This window comes from Pristiophorus japonicus, chromosome 5 (genome assembly GCF_044704955.1).
Source record: "Pristiophorus japonicus isolate sPriJap1 chromosome 5, sPriJap1.hap1, whole genome shotgun sequence".
Taxonomy (NCBI): Eukaryota; Metazoa; Chordata; class Chondrichthyes; family Pristiophoridae; genus Pristiophorus; species Pristiophorus japonicus.
In genome coordinates this window covers 211,537,063-211,549,954 of record NC_091981.1, presented here as the reverse complement: position 1 = coordinate 211,549,954, position 12,892 = coordinate 211,537,063, and the positions used below count along the sequence as shown (strand labels likewise).

At 44.2% G+C, this 12,892-nt stretch overlaps 1 protein-coding gene across 3 annotated transcripts in view; it reads right to left on the bottom strand.

The window, feature by feature from the left end:
- The window catches only part of ctnnal1 (catenin (cadherin-associated protein), alpha-like 1), a 407,031-nt gene that overhangs the window by 38,486 nt on the left and 355,653 nt on the right, over nucleotides 1-12,892 (bottom strand). For all 3 annotated transcript variants that reach the window (XM_070880044.1, XM_070880045.1, XM_070880046.1), the window contains 2 exons: nucleotides 3,127-3,213; nucleotides 1,681-1,839 (listed from right to left, as the gene is read on the bottom strand). In XM_070880044.1, coding sequence (XP_070736145.1) covers nucleotides 1,681-1,839; nucleotides 3,127-3,213 — 246 coding nt within the window. The remainder of the gene's footprint in view (nucleotides 1-1,680; nucleotides 1,840-3,126; nucleotides 3,214-12,892) is intronic.

Sequence of the window (12,892 nt, the reverse complement as noted above, 5' to 3'; positions counted from 1 at the left end):
GGCCGACCCCTTATCCGAATCCATGACCCTTAGTTCTAGACTCTCGAGCCAGGGGAAAAAGCCTCTCAACAGCAACCCTGTCAAGCCCTCAAAGAATTTTAGATGTTTCAATGAGATCACCTCTCATTCTTCTAAACCCCAGAGAATATAGGCCCGTTCTACTCAATCTCTCTTCATAGGACAACCCTCTCATCCCAGGAATCACTCTAGTGAATCTTTGTTGGACTCCCTCTAAGGCAAGTACATCTTCCTTAGGTAAGGAGACCAAAACTGTGCACAGTATTCCAGGTGTGGTCTCGCCAAAGCCCTATATAATTGCAGCAAAAATTCTTTACTCTTATACTGCAACCCACTTGCAATAAAGACTAACGCACCATTTGCCTTCCTCATTGCTTGCTGGACCTGCATGTTAACTGTGTGCTTTGTGTACAAGGACAACCAAATCCCTCTGTATCCCAACATTTACTAGTCTCGCACCTTTTTAAAAATATTCTGCTTTTCTATTCCTCCTACCAAAGTGGATAATTTCACATTTCCACTTTATAGAGATTAAGTATGAACATCACAGCCCCTAGATGGCACTGTACCATCCAAGGACTGAGCGTCTCTTTCACAAGCCCAGTTTTGAAAGCTCATCGGCAAACTTGCTTTCAACGGGTTATTTTGATAAAACTGCTCAGAAGGATATTATATACCCCAATGAAGAATTAAGGAATATTTCTTTACCAACTGAGTTCTTTAAATTAAACTATAACTTGGTTCAAAATATATTCAAAAAGCTACAGTATTAAGATGTAACAAAGCTATCATGGATACTCTGCAAATCTGAAATGAGATTTCAGTGAAACCAAAATCGAGACTGAAAATGAAAACATTGCATGGTTAAAAAAAAGCTGCATTTTACTAAAATACATTCTTAGCACCTTGTACAAATTTTTCTGTGTGGAAAATCCCAGCAAATTTTAACATGTTAGATGAAGTAGAGTGGGAGGAGGTACGTGTGCAGCATAAACACCAGCATAGGCCAAATGGGCTGAATGGCCTGTTTCTGTGCTGTAAACTCAATGTCATTCTATATTGCAAAGAACTCCCTACAATATTTACATGCTCCTAAGGACCTGCCACAAACACTGATACACTCCCAGGGCCGTTTTGCAAGTTGTCTCGCCCTCCCAGGGACCTCCTTTCAAATACTGTCATATTTCCGAGATTATTCACCAGCAATTACTCACTCAGAACCAGGGACTCTGATACAGGGACCCTGCTAACATTCACACACTCCAGGGAAACCCCTGAAAATAGTGACACACTCCCAAGGGTGCCCTGCAAATATTTATTCACTCACTTCTGTGGAGCAACTGTTAATACTAGCAAACTCCCAGAGACCCAACCCTAACTTCCGAAAGCAGAACCAGCTACCCAAAGGAAATGGTTTCAGTAACAAGAACAGTGAGCTGTAAATCCCCCAAAATCTGATCACCTTGCAGACCGCTTGGGATTCCCTTCTGGATTCTTAGGAGCCAGCGATCCCAGTTTGAGCGCCTCAGATCTATAACATATTGCAGAGTTTCATTCCACATACACATACCGTATTTTCAGAAAACAAATACTAGGTAGAAGTTTCACATTAAGTGCTAGAAGCCCTTATTGAATATTGAAGTATCTGTTTCAACCCCCTACCTCAGCAAGCTGTTCCTTTTGTTCAGACAGTTTACAGGTACACTCAGCTAGTGCCTCCAAATTTCCTTCAACCCCAGATACTTTCAGTGCCTTGAGGACCACATGCTCCGCGTAGCACTTTAGAAGATCCCCTGCTGACTCCACGGCTGTATTTTGAAGCTGAAGAGCAAAAACTGAAGAATTAATGCACATCACTGCAGCAAAAATATTTTGTATGAATTGAGCAAAAAAAATACCTTTTTCTTAATTGACAATCCCAAAAGCATTATTCAAGTAAGCTCACACAATCTGTACTGCTGGTGAGAGTAATTACTGACATATTCTTGAAATATTAGGATTCAAGTTAATCCTTGCCAAACAACAAAAGGCTAATGGAAATTTAATTTTTCTAGTCAATATTCCAATAGAAAAATATATCAGCCCGACTATAATTTTCCAATGCAATGCCTATTGGGTAAAGTTAAAGAAGTTTCAATTGCTCATGTTTAAATTAACGTGTACTTTTGAGTACTGAGGAAGCAGAGAGGGCCTGGATTTTAATTCAGTCTGGAGTCAAGTGACAAAAGTGGTAAAAGTCTTAAGTCTTGGAGCATCCTTAACCAAGTTCACAGCAGGTGCACGTCCTATGCACATAACTGCTGATACTTCAGTGTAAATTCGCACTAAATTGTCAATCTCATTTAGAGAGAATAGGGTTAATAGAAAATAAAACATTCATACTAGGATAGAAGGGGAAGGGACTTATTTTGGGGGCCGTGTCGAGGGAGCTTTACCTTCTATCTCTATGCTGTACCTGACCTGGAAGTACTTGATGCAGACACTAAGGTTCCAAAGACTGGAATATCCTCCCAGTACAGACATCCCTCACTTTGATGAGCACAAAAATATACCAAAGAAAAGAAAAATAAATGCACGGAGATATCATATTTTGCACATAGTATTAAATGTAATATCTCATTCTTCATTTATATTTTATTTTCAAACAATTATGGGATTAGTTACTTAAACAATGGATTCTGCCTTCACAGGTTGCAGATGGGAAAGAAAGTGCAGCTACAGTTCAGCTGCCTAACGATCAAATGGATAATTCCACAAACAATATTAAATTATTGCATACAGCTTTAAGAGAAAGAATTGCACAATCATAGAGCTCAATTTATCAGGAATTAAATTTAATTTTCTTAGCTCGAATCCAAATCACTAAAAGCATATAAAACCCCAACCGCCCAGCATCTTTGTTCTAGTAATCAGCTTGATCTTTTCAGAATCAATTTCATTGTGATTCTGATCGGTTTCAGCAATGGAAAAGAACATTTGCTACCAACAGTCCCAACCACCGTCATAAACTGGCAGCGAGGGGGTTAGATTGGAGTTCTTGGGTTTAGGTACAGAGCTGATTGCATCTCCCATTGTTTTCATCTTAATTCAGAACTATATGTCACTTACTTCTCTCCTCAGTTCACTCATACACTGCCGAGTCTTAATTATGGCCAGCTCCATGTCTTCTGTGGCTTCTTTGGCTTTCAGACATTGCTGTTTTGAGAGAGCAAAACAAGAAAAAAGACACAGCTAAAACTAAACCACACTGCTGTACATAGTTTTAGGTACAATGAAAAGGAGGGCTGGAAACTACCAACATTTAATCAAGCACTGCGTGTTTAACAAGTGCTCTAAATTTCCACTTCATGGAAGACTTTTCTAAGTACGTACTCTTTGAATCACTGTAACATTATATTCATTCCTCAGTACATATAATCCAAAAGTACTTTGCTCACTGAAGCTGTAATAGTTTTCATGCTTCAAACTGAGCTAACTCCACAATGGACAAATCCGCAAGAAATGTTTTCACGATGCCTCAACTTTCAAAACAAGGCCCATTGCTTGGCATTCCCCTTTTTTACATCCTAGTAACAGCATCCCACACATTTCTGCTTGTTTGACTGGTGAAGGACAACGTAACACATTTACTAATCAAACATAAATCCTCATAAATCACAGCAATCCCCTGTAAAATCTATATGACACATAGGGCGCAAGTTTCGGCCTCAGTTGCTCCTGATTTTTTGGAGCAACTAGTGTAGAACGGAGTATCTTAGAAATTCAAATTCTCGGCATTTAGTTTGCTCCAGTTCTAGTCAGTTAGAACTAGAACAAGGAGAAGGGGGGGGGGGGAAAGGAGAAGGGGAGGGGGAAAGGAGAAGGGGGGCGGGGGGGGGGAGGCTGAACGGGCCGGGCCCAAGACTTCGGGCAGGGCCCGACCCCAGCACCAGATTTATAGGTAGATGGCGTTGGGTCGGGTCGGGTCGGGTCCGGGGTCCGGGCGAGTGTGGGTCGGGTCGGGTTCGGGGGGTGGGGGGCGCGGTTGGGAGCACGGGTCGGGTCGGGGGTGGGGGGGAGGAGGGAGGTCGGATTGGTTCGGGGATGGAGGGAGCCCGGGTCGGGTTGGTTCGGTTCGTGTCGGGGGGAGGGAGGTCAGGTTGGCTCCGGTCCAGTCCGGGTGGGGGGGCAGTGGTGGGAGGGAGGTCGGTTCGGTTTGGGGGGTGGGGGGGGAGGGAGGGAGGGAGAGGGAGGTCAGGTTGGGGGGGGGGGGGGGGGGAGCGCGGGTCGGGTCCAGTCCGGGGGGTCGGGTCCGGTGCAGTCCGGGCGCGGGGGGAAGCGGGAGTCGGGTCGGGAGGAAGCAGGAGCTGGGCGTGGGAGGCAGCCTTATGCACGCAGCCCCAGTAAGGCCATTCGGCCAGGGCTAGGGGCTGCGTGCTTCGGGCCCGTCCCACACAGTTTTGGGCGCCTGGAGCTACTGCACTGTAGCGCATGTGCAGAGGTCCCGGCACTGTTTCCAGCGCAGGGACCCAGCTCCGCCCCCTACAGCTCGTGTTGCGCCGCGCTCGACTCAAGAGGACCTGCAGGGAGCCGGAGAATCTAAGTTTTTTTTAGGCACACTTTGTGGCGCGAAAAACGGGCGTCCAGGCCGTTCTAGGCGCGACCCGAAACTTGGGCCCGATAAATTCAGAAAACCTGTTCAGAATCACTGTTAAAATACTAAGAAATTTGGCATTTTAACATGTTAAGCCACAGCCATAAACTTACATCTTTGGAAGTTAAAGGCTTTATTTCTTAAATGTTTACTTGTAAAATCCCACAATTGTAATCTTTGGACATAAAGTGGGGAATTTAAATTCAGTTAAATAAATCAGTAATGGTAAAAAGCTCGTATCAGTAAAGGACCATATAACTACCAGATTGTCTTTAAAAATCCATCTGGTTCACTAATGCCCTTTAGGGGAGGAAATCTGCCATCCTAACCCGGTCTGACCTATATGTGACAGCAACACGATGGATTCTTAACTGCCCTCTGAAATAGCAGCTCAACACCACCAAGGGAAATTAGGGATAAGCAATAAATGCACATTTTGCATCCCGTGAATAAAAAAAAAGCATTTACATAAACCAACTTTTACTGATTTAGCGCCTTTGACGTAGCAAAATGTCCCAAGGTACTTCACAGTAGTGATTAAGACAAAACAGATAAATTTGACACTGAGCCACAGAAGAAGAAATTACAGCAGATGACCAAAAGCTTGGTTAAAGAGATAGGTTTTAAGCAGCGTCTAAAAGGAGGAAAGAGAGGTAGGGAGGCGGAGAAGTTTAGGGAGGGAGTTCCAGAACTTAGGGCCCAAGCAGCTGAAGGCACAGCCACCGATGGTTGAGCAGTTATAATCAGGGATACGCAAGAGGGCAAAATTTGAGGAGCACAGACATCTCATGGGGTTGTGAGGCTGAAAAGATTACAGAGATAGGGAGGGGCGAGGCCATGGAGGGATTTGTAAACAAGGATGAGAATTTTGAAATCGAGGCGTTGCTTAGCCAATGTAGGTCAGCGAGCACAGGGGTGATGGGTGATCTGGACTTGGTGTGAGTTAGGGCACAGACTGTCGAGTTTTGGATGACCTCAAGTTTACGTAGTGCAGAATGTAGGAGCCCAGCCAGGAGTGCATTGGAGTAGTCAAGTCTAGAGGTAACAAAGGCATGGATGAGGGTTTCAGCAGAAGAGCTGAGGCAGGGGCGGAGGCGGGCAATGTTATGGAGGTGGAAATAGGCAGTTTTGGTTATGCCACGGATATGTGGCCGGAAGCTCATTTTAGGGTCAAATATCAAAACCCGGACGGTCTGCACCTGGGCAGGACCGGAACCAATGTCCTAGGGGGAGTGTTTGCTAGTGCTGTTGGGGAGGAGTTAAACTAATATGGCAGGGGGATGGGAACCAATGCAGGGAGACAGAGGGAAACAAAAAGGAGGCAAAAACAAAAGACAGAAAGGGGATGAGGAAAAGTGGAGGACAGAGAAACCCAAGGCAAAGAACAAAAAGGGCCATTGTACAGCAAAATTCTAAAAGGACAAAGGGTGTTAAAAAACAAGCCTGAAGGCTTTGTGTCTTAATGCAAGGAGTATCCGCAATAAGGTGGATGAATTAACTGTGCAAATAGATGTTAACAAATATGATGTGATTGGGATTACGGAGACGTGGCTCCAGGATGATCAGGGCTGGGAACTCAACATCCAGGCGTATTCAACATTCAGGAAGGATAGAATAAAAGGAAAAGGAGGTGGGGTAGCATTGCTGGTTAAAGAGGAGATTAATGCAATAGTTAGGAAAGACATGAGCTTGGATGATGTGGAATCTATATGGGTAGAGCTGCAGAACACCAAAGGACAAAAAACATTAGTGGGAGTTGTGTATAGACCTCCAAACAGTAGTAGTGATGTTGGGGAGGGCATCAAACAGGAAATTAGGAGTGCATGCAATAAAGGTGCAGCAGTTATAATGGGTGACTTTAATATGCACGTAGATTGGGCTAGCCAAACTGGAAGCAATACGGTGGAGGAAGATTTCCTGGAGTGCATAAGGGATGGTTTTCTAGACCAATATGTCGAGGAACCAACGAGGGGAGAGGCCATCTTAGACTGGGTGTTGTGTAATGAGAGAGGATTAATTAGCAATCTCATTGTGCGAGGCCCCTTGGGGAAGAGTGACCATAATATGGTGGAATTCTGCATTAGGATGGAGAATGAAACAGTTAATTCAGAGACCATGGTCCAGAACTTAAAGAAGGATAACTTTGAAGGTATGAGGCGTGAATTGGCTAGGATAGATTGGCGAATGATACTTAAGGGGTTGACTGTGGATGGGCAATGGCAGACATTTAGAGACCGCATGGATGAACTACGACAATTGTACATTCCTGTCTGGTGTAAAAATAAAAAAGGGAAGGTGGCTCAACCGTGGCTATCAAGGGAAATCAGGATAGTATTAAAGCCAAGGAAGTGGCATACAAATTGGCCAGAAATAGCAGCGAAACCGGGGACTGGGAGAAATTTAGAACTCAGCACAGGAGGACAAAGGGTTTGATTAGGGCAGGGAAAATGGAGTACGAGAAGAAGCTTGCAGGGAACATTAAGGCGGATTGCAAAAGTTTCTATAGATATGTAAAGACAAACGTAGGTCCCCTGCAGTCAGAATCAGGGGAAGTCATAACGGGGAACAAAGAAATGGCAGATCAATTGAACAAGTACTTTGGTTCGGTATTCACTAAGGAGGACACAAACAACCTTCCGAATATAAAAGGGGTCAGAGGGTCTAGTAAGGAGGAGGAACTGAGGGAAATCCTTATGAGTTGGGAAATGGTGTTGGGGAAATTGATGGGATTAAAGGCCGATAAATCCCCAGGGCCTGATGGACTGCATCCCATCAGAGTACTTAAGGAGGTGGCCTTGGAAATAGTGGATGCATTGACAGTCATTTTCCAACATTCCATTAACTCTGGATCAGTTCCTATGGAGTGGAGGGTAGCCAATGTAACCCCACTTTTTAAAAAAGGAGGGAGCGAGAAAACACGGAATTATAGACCGGTCAGCCTGACCTCAGTAGTGGGTAAAATGATTAAATCAATTATTAAGGATGTCATAGCAGCGCATTTGGAAAAAGATGACATGATAGGTCCAAGTCAGCATGGATTTGTGAAAGTGCTTGACAAATCTTCTGGAATTTTTTGAGGATGTTTCCAGAAAAGTGGACAAGGGAGAACCAGTTGATGTGGTATATTTGGACTTTCAGAAGGCTTTCGACAAGGTCCCACACAAGAGATTAATGTGCAAAGTTAAAGCACATGGGATTGGGGGTAGTGTGCTGACGTGGGTTGAGAACTAGTTGTTAGACAGGAAGCAAAGAGTAGGAGTAAATGGGTACTTTTCAGAATGGCAGGCAGTGACTAGTGGGGTACCGCAAGGTTCTGTGCTGGGGCCCCAGTTGTTTACATTGTACATTAATGATTTAGATGAGGGGATTAAATGTAGTATCTCCAAATTTGCGGATGACACTAAGTTGGGTGGCAGTGTGAGCTGCGAGGAGGATGCTATGAGGCTGCAGAGTGACTTGGATAGGTTAGGTGAGTGGGCAAATGCATGGCAGATGAAGTATAATGTGGATAAATGTGAGGTTATCCACTTTGGTGGTAAAAACAGAGAGACAGACTATTATCTGAATGGTGACAGATTAGGAAAAGGGGAGGTGCAACAAGACCTGGGTGTCATGGTACATCAGTCATTGAAGGTTGGCATGCAGGTACAGCAGGCGGTTAAGAAAGCAAATGGCATGCTGGCCGTCATAGCGAGGGGATTTGAGTACAGGGGCAGGGAGGTGTTGCTACAGTTGTACAGGGCCTTGGTGAGGCCACACCTGGAGTATTGTGTACAGTTTTGGTCTCCTAACTTGAGGAAGAACATTCTTGCTATTGAGGGAGTGCAGCGAAGATTCACCAGACTGATTCCCGGGATGGCGGGACTGACATATCAAGAAAGACTGGATCAACTGGGCTTGTATTCACTGGAGTTCAGAAGAATGAGAGGGGACCTCATAGAAACGTTTAAAATTCTGACGGTTTTAGACAGGTTAGATGCCGGAAGAATGTTCCCAATGTTGGGGAAGTCCAGAACCAGGGGTCACAGTCTAAGGATAAGGGGTAAGCCATTTAGGACCAAGATGAGGAGAAACTTCTTCACCCAGAGAGTGGTGAACCTGTGGAATTCTCTACCACAGAAAGTAGTTGAGGCCAATTCACTAAATATATTCAAAAGGGAGTTTGATGAAGTCCTTACTACTAGGGGAATCAAGGGGTATGGCGAGAAAGCAGGAAGGGGGTACTGAAGTTGCATGTTCAGCCATGAACTCATTGAATGGCGGTGCAGGTTAGAAGGGCTGAATGGCTTACTCCTGCACCTATTTTCTATGTTTCTAAGTCTATGCCTAGGTTTCGAACAGTTTGGTTTAGCCTCATAGATGCGAGAGAGAGGAATGGAGTCAGTGGCTAGGGAACGCAGTTTGTGGCGGGGACCAAAGACAATGGCTTTGGTCTTCGCAATATTTAATTGTAGAACATTTCTGCTCACCCAGTGACTAATAGGGTCCAGGGAGCAGGAAGTGGGTTTCGTGGACAAGATGAGCTTGGAGAGGTCAACAGGGGAGATCAAAGAGAAACTAGAGAAAGATGTGAGTTTAGGGCTATGGCAGGGGGAAACCTCAGAGGAAGTTTGGCCCGGTAGGCTAGGGGATGGAAGGGAACTCGCAGAGGCAGCTGATCGGATGGTCTCAATCTCACACTTCTTGTTGGAGGTGAGTGTGGTGGAGACAGGGGGGAGGGGTTTAAACCATAAACAGATAAAGTCAGTATTCAATTCCTTTTGAAGGATGGAGGGCTGGCATATAAAGTAAAGGAACCTCCATCATTTTTGAGAATAATATGATTTTCCACTTTGCTAATTCTCCACAACATACCATAAGTATAGCACACTTTTAGTAAAGAGGGAGGAATTAGGCCCCAAAGCTGAGGTTGTAACAGCTTTGCCAAACTGTCTGTTCTCAATTGCAGCAGGTTTAAAATTAGTCTGTGTTTTGATCATAGGTCTTCGTGAATGACCTTTAAATTTTCCAGGGGTAATTTCTCCCTGTCATTCAAGGTAGAGCTAGAATTAGAAACAGAGTGTTGCTGTTTTGTCAACACATTTATCGAATGTTTAGTTTCCATAGAACAAAATAATTTACTGGACCACTCTCTCCTCCTCCACATAGCAGAATCTATAGTCCCTCTCTGAATTATTGTGGAACAGGGTGGAATGATAATCTCTTAAAACAAAACAAATTAAGAAACTAATTTTGGTAGACATTTACGATGAGGCGTTAATATTGCTCCAGTAAGAGTGGTAAGTGAGCAAAGTATTTCAATTCACTGACCTTTACAGCAAAGACCAGTCATTAGAATAACTTATTACATGACAACACATCAGATGCAGGAGCACTTGAACTAGTGTAAAACTTGTTCAATTTCCAACCAGAATAAACAGGTGAAGGAATTTGATTTCCTAGGTTCAGTTTAGTAACTCCAGACATAAGAGTGCTCCCTACTGAGCTAAGCAATGACCACTAACATCTGGGGACTGTGCCCAAGTTGGGACAACTGTCTCTCAGACTAGTCAAGCAACAGCCTGACTCAGTTGCACTCTCCGAAACATATCTATCAGCCAGCATCCAGGACTATTTCATCGCTATCCCAATTTATGGCCTTTCCCATTTGCTGGATAGAGCAACCAGTGGGTGGGGGCACCGCAGTATACAGCCAGATGGGAGCTGCCCGTGGAGTTCTCAACATGACTCCAGACCCCATGAGATCTTAAGGCTTCGGGTCATTAAAAGGTCAAGGAAACCTAATGATCACCAGATATTGGTCCACTCAGTACTCATCCATGTTGAACACCATTTGGAGAAAGCATAAAGGGTACCAAGGGCACTGAATGTAGTTTGGGTGGGGGACTTTAATGTACTACTGACCATGTTTGAGTCCTTAAGAACATAGCTACCAGACAGGGCCTGCATCATCCTATCGGTCACAGACACATCTGTATTGGCAGGAGTGACCACCACATAGATCTTGTTAAGACAAAGTCTCGCCTTCACATTGGGGACATCCCCCATTGTGTAGTGTGGCACCACAACTGTCTAAGTGGGACAGCAGCCCAAAACTGCCCATGAGGAGCTGTGGGTCATCAGCAGCAGAATTGCATACCAGTAACTTGTATGCACCAAAATAATGAACAGGTGAATCAACAGATTCAATTCTGGATTGCTTCACAGACTACTAGGCAGAAAAAGTAGGATGACCATATAGATGGGCTCCTTAACAGCATGGCCTTATTACCAATGAAGCACAAGCAAGAGCCCTGAACCCCAGCAGTTGGAAGAAGCTGGTAGTGGCAATGCCTGCTTCTGGATAAGCCCCTAGATGATTAGACAGTGACAACCTGTAACTTTATGGTCTGAAACATCCTCACATCTTGATCAACATCAAGCTGCGATACCAACTTTGGTTCAACACTTTTTTTTGCCAAACACTAAAAGCAGCAGGCTACAGACAGAGTTAAGTGGTCACACAGCCAATGTAGAAGAAAAAAGCTCTCTGGCCATACCACTTTTAGTCAAGAATGATGGTGGACAATTAACAGGAGGAGCCATGAATATCCCCAATCGCAACCATTATGGGGTCTAGCATGTGTGTTCAAGAGACAAGGCAGAGTATTTGCAAGCATCTTCAGTCAAAACTGTTAAGTGGATAATCCTACTTTGCCTCCTGCCGAAATCCTCATCATAGATACATGTCCATTCAATTCAGTTCACCCCATTTGACATTAAGAATTGATTGCATTAGGCACAATATCATGGGCCCTAATCACATCATGGCTGCAATGCTGAAGACCTATGCATCGGAACTAGCCATTTCACTTGCTATTACCCAGTATTTCCTGCCGCCACCCTTTCCCGGTCATGCCCCCTCTCCTGGTCGTCCCCCGGTCTCCTTGAAGGACCCAATCTTTGAGGCCTTTTCTCTGGCGAGCTGCTTGAAGACAGCTGATCATAATGAGGCCCAAGATCCAATATTAGGTGTGGCTTGAGCCAATCGATTCAGGCGCAAGGATCAATCCCTTTCGCACATGAACAAATTTCCCCCCCTAGGTCTGGTATATTTGATACTATTGGAACAATTTAAGGGCAAGCTTGAGCTGAAGTCTGTGCTTTTGTCTGCATGGCCTCAATCTATAGAAACCTACAGCAGAAGAAGATGATTCCCTTTCATTGTGTATTCTGGTTATATTTACTTGAGGAAATCTTCAAAGTAGAATTTTTAAAAAACAGAACAAATGTGCTTCTTTCTGCTGACACTTAGACAACTCTTATCTTTGCAGGAATGATTGTGGTGAGGTGATGAAAGGGATGTTTTCAAGTTCTTGACAGCCTCAGGCATGTTAATCACTGATTCTTAAGCCATGTTGCATTTTATAATCTATTTCAACCCCTAAAGTTGACGTTTTGGCTCAACATTTCTTAGAATTTTCCTGAGAATTCATGAACTTATTGTTGCCTGTCAGCCATGACTAGTGATAGGAAAAGCCTTCCTACATTTTATGGAAATTTTAAACTGAGAATTGGGCATAAAATCAAAATTTTAAATACATTTTCGAGAAACAAGTAAAACAAATTATTGCAACAGGCTAAACATTAATTTATTCTGATAACAGGAGAGGGAATGTAAAATAGAAGTACAAGAGAAGCTATTGCCAACCATATTTTATAATGAATTTCTTTACAAATATTTTGATAATTTCTTAACGATTGACCAGTCTGACTATTGAATGAATCTAGTTGAGAAGAGATCATTAGAAAAGGGCTAAAACTAGTTGGCCATTTACAACGGACAAGCTTGCATTTGGGTGGAATATTGAAATGTCACACTGGTTCAGCTAAGGCACACTATTAGAGACATTGGGCTCAAAATTGGCCCACCCCTTTTTTTGGCGCACTCACTGGAGATGCGCCGACTTTCTGCGTGGAAAAGTGCTCCTAAAATATTGATTCCCCACTTTGGCCGCTGTCCGGCCTCTCCCGGGTCTTCGTGCAGCGTGGCCAGTCGGGTCGGGGGTGGAGCCAGCGTCCCGCGTTGGAAACAGTGCCGGGACGTCTGCACATGCGCATTGGAGTGTGTGCGCATGTGCAGTAGCTCCTGCCCCCAGTGTGCATGCTGCAGCATGGAAATTCGACATAATTGATGCTAGTTAGAGGTATGCCTGGCCTGAGAGATAGAAGCAAGAGAAATGTTCTTGGTGCAGGAGAAAA